This window comes from Colobus angolensis, unplaced genomic scaffold, assembly GCF_000951035.1.
Source record: "Colobus angolensis palliatus isolate OR3802 unplaced genomic scaffold, Cang.pa_1.0 Scaffold221, whole genome shotgun sequence".
NCBI classification, from domain to species: domain Eukaryota; kingdom Metazoa; phylum Chordata; class Mammalia; order Primates; family Cercopithecidae; genus Colobus; species Colobus angolensis.
The window spans coordinates 4938184-4948075 of record NW_012115389.1 but is presented as its reverse complement, the minus strand read 5'-3'; the positions used below and the strand labels follow the sequence as shown (position 1 = coordinate 4948075).

General features: G+C 49.1%; 2 protein-coding genes across 2 annotated transcripts in view; both read right to left on the bottom strand.

The window, feature by feature from the left end:
* The window catches only part of LOC105513043, a 23537-nt gene extending 18786 nt beyond the window's left edge, over positions 1-4751 (bottom strand). Inside the window, 3 exon segments of the mRNA XM_011943789.1 lie at positions 3117-3233; positions 4244-4467; positions 4561-4751. Coding sequence (XP_011799179.1) covers positions 3117-3233; positions 4244-4467; positions 4561-4751 — 532 coding nt within the window.
* A 1351-nt stretch (positions 4752-6102) lies between these two features.
* Positions 6103-9892, bottom strand: part of LOC105513042 (NKG2D ligand 2-like) — a 12665-nt gene continuing 8875 nt past the window's right edge. Inside the window, exons 4-7 of the mRNA XM_011943788.1 lie at positions 9275-9538; positions 8764-9045; positions 7890-8100; positions 6103-6608 (exon numbers count right to left, since the gene is read on the bottom strand). Coding sequence (XP_011799178.1) covers positions 7898-8100; positions 8764-9045; positions 9275-9538 — 749 coding nt within the window. The 3' untranslated portion in view covers positions 6103-6608; positions 7890-7897. The remainder of the gene's footprint in view (positions 6609-7889; positions 8101-8763; positions 9046-9274; positions 9539-9892) is intronic.

Sequence of the window (9892 nt, the reverse complement as noted above, 5' to 3'; positions counted from 1 at the left end):
TTTTTTTTTTTAAGACAGACTCTTGCACTGTCGCCTGGGCTGGTGTGCAGTGGTGCAATCTTGGCTTGCTGCAACCTCTGTCTCCTGGGTTCAAGCGATTCTCCTGCCTCGGCCTTCTGAGTAGCTGGGATTACAGGTGCCTGCCACCAGGCCCAGTTAATTTTTTGTATTTTTAGTAGAGATGGGGTTTCACTGCATTGGCCAGGCTGGTCTCGAACTCCTGATCTCATGGTCAAACCACCTCAGCCTCCCAAAGTGCTGAGATTACAGATGTGAGCCGCCATGCCTGGCCAAAAATCTTGCCTTTTAAGCAAAGAAGGAATGAGTCTGAAAGTGGGAATGGAAATGGGAAAAGATAAGGGGGCCAGGAGGAAAGAGAAGGAGAAAAGAAGGGGTGGGATCTGAGAGGGAGTAAGGATCTAAGCATTTATGGCCCCATGGCCTGGAGTTGCAAGTGGGCAGGGTGGGGACAATGGAGCTCTGACAGCCTTGAGGGCCTGGGTGACTCATACACGGGGCCCTCTGCTTCCTCCGGATGTGTCACGCCCTGGGCTTCAGGTCCCCAGTGGCACAGGCGTTGGTGCAGAGTTGGGCATTTGCCTCCAGCCTCTGCTCCTGCTGCCAGGCTGGTCTGAGTCGAGTCGGGTAGTTGAGTTCCGGGGCTGGACCCTAAGCAGGGGTTGTGGGCAAACACAGGGGGTCTTGGACTACATGGGGGTCAGGAGGAGAGGAGGCTTCTGGAAGTTTCTGAAGGTCTCCCTGCAATTTAATGTGGCATTGCTAGCTGGAGCCAGCCTGGCATGGGGAGAGAGACATGAAACTGATGAAAAGCGTGCAGCCTGATTTAAAAGCAAACCCTGAGACCTTTCCAAGAACAATAAAGCATATTGTATTCACTGAAAGAAACGAATACACACACACACACAAAAGTAGCCTTTCTTGGCAGATACAGCCCATTTTATTTTTAATCTTTACATTTATCATTGCCTTTTGAAAACAATGTATATTATTCAATATTTAAAAATCCAACCTGGGAGTTTCAGTGATTTATGTGATAAGTTTAGTAATTCACCTTCATTGTTATTACTGTTTAGGATTTAGCTCTGCCATTTTTTTTTTTTTTTTTAAGATATGGGGTCTTCCTCTGTTGTCCAGGCTGGAGTGCAGGGGCATAGTCATAGCTCACTGTAGCCTCTAACTCCTGGGCTCAGGCCATCTTACTGCCTGAGCCTCTGAGTAGCCAGGACTACAAGCATGCGCCACCCACTGGGCTAATTTTCTATATTTGTTTGCAGAGATGGGGTCTGCTTATATTGCCCAGGCTGGTCTTGAACTCCTGAGCTCAAGCGATCCTCCCACCTAGGCCTCCCAAATTGCAGGGATTAGAGGCGTGAGCCACTTTCCCTGGTCCATATGTATTTATTGTATTTTTTATTGCTGGTATTTGCCCTCCATACCTGTGTTCCATTTAGTATACTGAAGGTTTTTTTTCTGTTGGTTTAAAAGTTATATATTCTAGTTTTCTTCTCAGGGTGGCTGCCCTTTAACTATGACTCATACCAATATGTATCACATTTATTGGTATCAATGGTTTTGTTTTATTCCTAATTTTAGACGTATCAGCACATTTTCCTATTCCTTTTGTGTGCCACCTCCAGCCCCATTTTCTTAATATCTTTCATAGCTATAATTCTCGGTTATTCTTAGCAACACTTCCTTGTTTCTGTGATTCTAAGTTCACATTTCCCACCCCCACCAACCTTTTTTTTTTTGAGATGGAGTCTCGCTCTGTCGCCTACGCTGGAGTGCAGTGGCAGGATCTCGGCTCACTGCAACCTCCACCTCCTGGGTTCAAGTGATTCTCCTGCTTCAGCCTCTTGAGTACCTGGGATTACAGGCACCTGCCACCACACCCAGTTAATTTTTTGTATCTTTAGTTGAGACAGAATTTCGCCATGTTGGCCAGGCTGGTCTCTAACTTCTGACCTCAGGTAATCCACCCACTTCGACCTCCCAAAGTGCTGGGATTACAGGTGTGAGCTACCATGCCCGGCCCATATTTTCCCTTTTTGTTGACAATAGTAATCTGGAACAGATTCTTTGATCACTCGTCCTCCTTGGTTCTCTTGTCACATGTTCTGTGTTTCTCTTGCTATTGGAGTTCCTTCCTCTAAACTATTTCCAGCTTGGATCTTCAGGAGGTAAATATTCTTCAGGTTTTAATAAGCTGAGGAGCTTATTTCCTGAGCTATTTCATCCAGTGGTACTGTTCCAGGCTGTTAGTCGTAGTCTCAAGAAGGCGGAGAATGGTTTCTACTTTAACCTACCTTTTCATAGATGCACTTGTAGATCGGACAAGCTTATTGTTTTTCTCCTATTCAGCTACTGCTAGTCTTCTCTCCTCCCACTAAAGAAGGAGACCACTACTACTCCTGCTGCCCTCCTACCCCCACCTTGCCTAGTTCACAAAAGAGGAGGAAAGAGAGAAAGCAAAAAGTTAGAAAGAAACAAAAGTAAGATAAATAGCCAGACAACCTTGGCACCACCACCCTGCCCTAGGAGTTAAAAAAAGTAATAATAATAACATCAACCCCTGACCTAAACTACTTGTGTTATCTGTAAATTCCAGACACAGTATGAAAACAGCATTGTAAAACTTTTTGTTCTGTTAGCTGATGCATGTAGCCCCCAGTCACGTTTCCCACGCTTGCTCAATTTATCACGACCCTTTCACATGGACCCCTTAAAGTTATAAGCCTTTAAAAAGGCCAAGAATTTCTTTTTCTGGGAGCTTGGCTCTTAAGACGTGAGTCTGCCGACGCTCCTGGCCGAATAAAAAACCACTTCCTTCTTTAATCTGGTGTCCGAGGAGTTTTGTCTGTGGCTTGTCCTGCTACACCAGCATCACACCAGCTCCTCCCCCATTGCTGGGGGTCTCTGCTCTCCCTGTTCACCATGTTCCCACCATTGGCTCCCCATCCTCACTGCCCTCCCAGCATCATCCCAGCCCCTCCAGGGTCACTGCCTGACCAGGTGGGGGTTGGGTGAAGAGGCAGAGATCAAGACAAGACACCTGGTCCAGTTTGACTTTAGGTTCCTCTCTGAAACGCGACTACATTCCACATCCTGTTCCTCTGGCATCTTCAGCTGGAAGGATGTGTAGGACTGTGTAGAATTTTGGCGGGTGATGACCAATTCCTGCAACCATGGCTTTTCAGCTACATTGATTTTTCCTAAAACAGACAAGCAGACTGTCAATAAGTTATGGAAATACTGTTTTCCTTACTAAAAATAGAGATGTGTACACCTATCAATGCTGGTTTTTGAAATAAACATAAGCCCATAGGCACTCTGCTGCATGCAGATTCTATCTCAAAATAACACACTTTGAAGATCTTCCAAGATCTGCATATACAGATTCTTTTCCTTTTTATCTCTGCATGATATTTCATAGAAAGACTGCATCACAACAAATGTAACCAGTGTCTATGTATGAAGATCCAGATGGTCTCCAGTCAGTTACTTTTACAGAAACAAAATGCTGCAGAAACTGTGCTTCCATGAGTCTCAATTCAATTGTGTGGAACAGATTTCCAGACACAGAATTGCTGTGCAAAGTAATGCACCGTTAAAGCGTCTCATGTCACAGGATGGCAATGCTGGCGACACTCTTGTCTGTGATTGTGAAGACCCGGCTGGGGCAGAGGATGGTGAAACATCCACTGTAGAGAGAGGGGAAACTAGTACAAGCTTCCTGGAGAACAGGGTGACAGGGCTCATCAAGGGTCAAAAATATCCAAGTCTGAATTAAGAATATGTATTAATATGCGTTTGAAATGGCATAAAGACTCCCTGGAAAGATGAGAAGAATCCAATAAAGTTTTGTCCTGGGCATGTGGCCAATGAGAGTGGATGCAGGCAGGGGTGGGGGAGCCTTTCACACATGACTTTTCATGGTTTCCATCCTGCAACAGGTGAATATATGGAGGTAAAGAAGTAAGGAAAAATGGGACCTGGAGCCCTGGGGACAGTCACTGGGTGGGCTCGCCAGATCTGTTGTGGGCCACGAGGTTCCAGAGACTCGGAACCCAGGTAGGCGCACGCGGGACTGCTGCAGTGAGGAGGCACTGGTTATAGATATTTACCCAACGGTATTGTCACAGGGGAAATATTACAGGTGATTGCTGATTTCAACCACAGATGATTTTGGGGAAAGTTCGCACCTGGCGGTTTCAGTTTCCACCCAGTCGTGTCCTCTGGGCTCTGCTCCCTCCTTCCAGGTCGCCCGCTATGCCGGAGCTCTGGACCCGGGTCCTGCCCGGTGGAGACCGCGGAGTGGGTGCCCCGCTGCCGGCTAATGCCCCCGGGCCTCCGGGTCCACAGCCTCCGGACCAAACGGCCTTACGAAGACCTGGGAGGACTCGGCTGTCCCGGCAAGGGACGGGCGGTTCCCGTGATGGAAGGATCCTGGAAATGCGGGGTTTTGGTGTGGTGAGGAGCAGGAGGTTTCCCCTTCATCCTCGCGGGGACTTTGCCACCGGCTCCGTGTGGAGACGTCACCTTCCCGCTCGAATTAGTGGGGCTCCAACAGTGTAGCCCCCACAAGTACTCCCCATCCCCCTTGCCTTGGGGCTGCTGCGGGAGGGCGCACGAGACGGGCGGGGCTTCCCGTTGTTGCCTCCTCGACCCCACCGCTCGCGGTACAGGGCTCCTGGTTTCTCCGCTGGGCTGGGGGTCCCGAGCATTGACATCGTGAGGCGGAGAGAACTTTGGGATGGGTGGACAGAAGGATTCGAGGGAGGGCGGGAGAAAGGGAGAGGAAGGAAGCAGGTAGGCTCAGAGAACGGGGAGAAATCCCTGCCACGAAAATGGGGAGAGGGTGACACACGTACAGCACTCGCACTCCACCGACTCTCCATCTCCTGCTCTCTGCCCTGTAAGGAATACAGGCCCCACCCGCTCCACCCTCAATGTGTTTGGGGTCAGCTATTCCAGCAGGGTGAGGCATCCCCTTGTGGGTGCGATTGGCACGTCCCTGAGGACTGCGGATACTGAGCACCTTTTCCTGGGGTCACTGCCATTTGCATTCTTCTTCTTTTTCCTTTTTTTGAGACGGAGTTTAGCTCTTGTTGCCCTGGCTAGAGTGCAGTAGAGCGATCTCTGTTCACCGCAAACTCCATCTCCTGGGTTCAAGCGATTCTCCTGCCTCAGCCTGCAGAGTAGCTGAGACTACAGGCGTGTGCCACCATGCCTGGTAAATTTTTTGTCTGCCTAGTAAAGACGGAGTTTCTCCATGTTGGTCCGGCTGGCCTCAAACTCCCGACCTCAGGCGATCTGCCCGTCTCGGCCTCCCAAAGTGCTGGGATTACAGGCGTGAGCCACTGCGCCTGGCCTGCATTCTTTTGATACCAGTGGGCAAAGGGAGGTCCCCAAACGCCAGTGGGACGGCGACCCCAGCCGGTGTCCGGCTCTAGACACCGCCCGGGAAAATGAATTCAAAGACCAATGGGAAAACAGAGAAAGGACAGAGATTATTGTAAAAGGAAAAGTACACACTCATGTAAAGGGACTGCAGGGGAACTCAAGAGAGAGGCAGGTGCAAGAGGGCTTGGGTGAATAGACACTCTCTATTCCGTTCCACTGATCTAAGTGTTTATTTTTGTACCAGTACCACTCTGTTTTGATCACCATAGCCTTATATTATAGTTTGAAGTCAGGCAATGTCATGCCTCTGGCTTTGTTCTTTTTGCTTGTGATTGTTTTGGCTATTTGGGCTCTTTTTTAAATTCCAAATAACTTTTAGATTAGATTTTTCTAATTTTGTGAAAAATGACATTGGTATTGATAGGGATAGTGTTGCATCTATAAATTGCTTTTGGAAGTATGACCATTTTAGCTATATTGATTCTTCCAACTCATGAGCATGAAATATTTTTCCATATATTTGTGCTGTCTCTGATTTTATTCAGTCATGTTTTGTAGATTCTCTGTTTCCACACAAAATCTAGCAGAATCACTCATTTGTTACTCCATATCATGGAGGAAAAATGAAATAACATTACGTCTTTACTGGGTGATACAACAAAATTCTAAACTCAGTAGTTTTTTGGGAAATAGAATCCTTCATTTAAATATCAGTACAGAGCAATAAATTACTAGAGAAAACAATCATTAATATAATTTTTGCTTATTAAATAATTATCTTTCAGGACACGGAAAGAAACCCTGGAGGTCTGAACTATAACATGATTGTTTCACTGACAATATCATTTGTAAGAAAGAGGTCATCACTCAAAGAAGTACTTGATTTTCCAAACAAAAGCAGAAGAAAGAAAATGCTGACATATCTTGTTTAGTCAGCCAGATATTAAGTTCAGGAATTCCATCAGGTAGCACCAAGAGAAAATGCATAAAATGATAGGAATAACCGCTGGTAAAATTGCTGGCAAAAGGAATCAAGGCAGTGGAGGAGCTGTTGGGTCCATGGTGTCATCATGATCTGCTGGAGGCCTCTGGACATACACAGTATGTGGTGAGCAGGTGGCCAGCCAGAAGGGTGAGATTGATCAAGACCATGCTTACAGGGGCTTCTTGGTGTCATCTTCCACCTTCAGAAAGGACACAAATGTTGATTACAGAGGTGGAAGAGACCCTGGATCACTTTTCCAGGGCAAGCTTTCCCTAGTCACTCCACCTGTCAGAGCCCCCTGCACTAAAGGACTTGTTTTTCCTTTGAGCCCCAACCCTGGTGCCTGCAGGTTGGATCAACCTCCTTCCTCTTTTGTCACATCACAGAGTCAGCCCAGGCCCTGCACCTGACTAGGGGATGGAGTGGAGGGTCCTGCAGGACTGAAGGTGGCAGTGATAGGCCTGCTCCTGCACTCAAAGCCCTCTCTACCATCTGACAAGAGGGCCTAAAACATGGCAAGGGTTGGGGGAGCCCATCCAAAGAGAGGGCTCTGTATTCCCGTGCCCTTGGCCTTGGGTGGGCCTGCAGGCAAACATCCTTCCTTCCCCTTCTTACTCAGCCTCTCCTCAAACTGGGAGAAGCACCCATAGCTGTGAAGGTGACAGTCCCTGTTCCACCTTATCCATTCCTGGTCCAGCCCAGTGGTGCCCATGGAACTCCAGCAGCAGCTCAGCTCCCCCTTGTCTGAGTCCACTCTGCTCCAGACATGGTCATCAGCCAGCTCAGGATCTGGGGTGTGCAAAAGGTGGATGGCAGGGGAGCTGCTTCACGGCCCGGACTTGAACACCATGGCTCCATGGGACTGACTGAGGAGGTTTTTAAAAAACCTTCTCAAGAGAAGCCTCTACTCTTTGCCTTCCACCTTAATTCCTGAACCCAAACCACTTCCTGTGGGAAGGCAGTCCTGCACTTCCTCATTTTGAATTAGGTGTACCAAGGCCCTCCCAGCCCCCTCCTCCTGGGATAGGACCCATATCTCTCTCTTAGCCTCAGAGATGGAGTCCCACTTCCCTTTTCACATCTCATGTAAAGCTACACGATGCATGTGACCCAATTAAGAGGACTGACTGCCCATATCTGAATTCCTGCTGCTGGCAAGCCATACACCCACCCATCCTCAATAGGAACCTGCTCTGAATCAGAGCTGAACTTGCTAAACCCTCTCAAGCTCAATAGACCCTGAGCCTTGGTATGGGCCCCTCCATTTCCCTCTGGCCTCTGAAGGTGAGAATCCATTATAACTCACGGCTGAGCTTCCCAGGTTATTGCCAACAAGTGACACAAGGTCTCATTCACCTGTCTCATGTCAGGATGAGAAGATCCTGGCCATGGGGAGGGGTGGCACTCTGGGAATTCTCCATCCTCGTCCTCCCTCCTCACCCACCTGCTCCTTGCTTCCCTCCCAATTCTGCCCCCATACCTGTCACTCTAAAAGACTCTCCTTAGCAGCCGGGGAGGATGAAGCAGGGGAGGATGAGGAGGAGGCTCCAGGGACTGAGGGTGGTGGCCATGGCTATGGATTAGGCTGTGCCTGGGACACATGAGGAGGCACATGATGAGGAGGCAGCAAAGAATGAGGGTGGTGGCCATGGCGCTGGGTTGGGTTGCGCCTGAGGACACAGTGCATGGTACTGAAATGGAAACACAAGAGTGACAACAATTGTCCAGGCCCCAAATCTGAGGAGATGCCTCCTCAGCTCCTGCTGACCCAGGTCATCCTGGAAGGCAAAGGTTTTGTACCCTCCTGCTATGGGGCAGCCTCTGGGACAGTTCCTGGGGTAGGAAGGGAGGGTGTGTCCCTGTCCTCAGGGAGCTCACACAGCTGCTGAGGGAAGCAAGGTGACAGTACAGCCCACCGTCCTGCTGTGGTGGAAGAAGAGATGATGCCCCAGGGCTGGGGAGGGGAGGGTCTCGGGGCTGGCATTTGAGGTGGCTTTAATGGACTTCCAGAACCAGACCAGGGAGAAGAAAGGAAAAGTGATTCTCAAAAGAGGGAACACTAAGGAAAAAGGTCTTAAAACAGTGACACCCATAGTTTTGAGGCTGGTGAGAAATCCACAGTGAGTGGAGCAAAAGCAAGTGCAGTGAGGAAGAGGAGTCAGGAGGGAAAAAGGAGAGGAGGATGAGAGAACACAGGCACACCAGTACCCCGAGGAGGAGCCCCCTACAATGACACATTTGTCATTTTAACAAATGTGTATACTGGGATGACTGAAGCTGAACTCAAGAACTAGTGTCTCGAGATCACTGTTTCTGATCTCATTCCAGATCCCCGTTTCTTTTACAGCTGTTACCTCCTGCACTTGGCTCCAGGGTGCTGTCCATGCCTGTCAAGAAGTCCCCAAGCCATCTTGTGCAGTCTCCCATTGAGATGTAATGGAAGGACATGGTCACATCCTTGTCATTCTCCCACTTTTCTTTCATCTTTCTGGCTCCAGGATGAACCGTTGTCCACATTCTGTTGTCTGAGTCAAAGAGGAGGAAGATCTGTCCATTGAAACTGAACTGCCAAGATCCACTGCTGTGTCCTTCGGCTTTCTGCTCACAAGACATCCAGGCCTTCAGGGTGAGGGGTTCTGCCTCCATCAAAAGAGAGAGATCAAGTCTGGTCTTGACATATTTTGAGCCCCCATCCTGTTCTCCTTACAATTTCCTGGCCTTACTCTCTGCCACATCCTGGCCTTGCCTCTAGACCTCTTGCAGGTTAAGATGACCTTCCCATTTGTACTTTCACATGAAAACTATAAATGCCTCTAACCTACCACTGTATCTGCTCCCTCCTGTCCTGGGCCATCTGAAACTTACCCCTGGGCGTGTAATTCTCCCGCTGAATGTCAAGCAGTTGCTGGATGAGCATGTCCACCACTTCTCTCAGTACTGGGTTCTGTGCTTTCCAGGCCTTTGTGACATTTAGTTTCTTCCCCAGGGTACTGACGGGTGTGACTGTCTTGTTGCCACAGTCATAGTGAAGAAAAGTCTTTTTATCCACCTGGCCTTGAACCACACACCACCGTGGTCCAGGTCTGCAGTTAGGGATGATGGTGATGTCATAGCAAAGAGCGTGAGGGTCTGTGGAGAAAGGCAGGTGAGGGTTGGGTGGGGAGAAAAAGAGCCCTATATAGCCCTCCTCCATATTGTGACAACAAGAGGATGCCTCTGGAGGGCTGGGCTGGCCCAGAAAGGAGTGCCCCCTCCAGAACTGTGGTGTCCATAAGTTTAAGGCGAGTGCTCCCCCCTTGCATGAGGAGGAGGAGGAGGAGGAGGAGGAGGAGGTCTCTGCCTGTTGAGAAAAAGAGCCCTATATAGCCCTCCTCCATATTGTGACAACAAGAGGATGCCTCTGGCAGGCTGGGCTGGCCCAGATAGGAGTGCCCCCTCCAGAACTGTGGTGCCCACAAGTTTAAGGCGAGTGCCTGCCCCTCG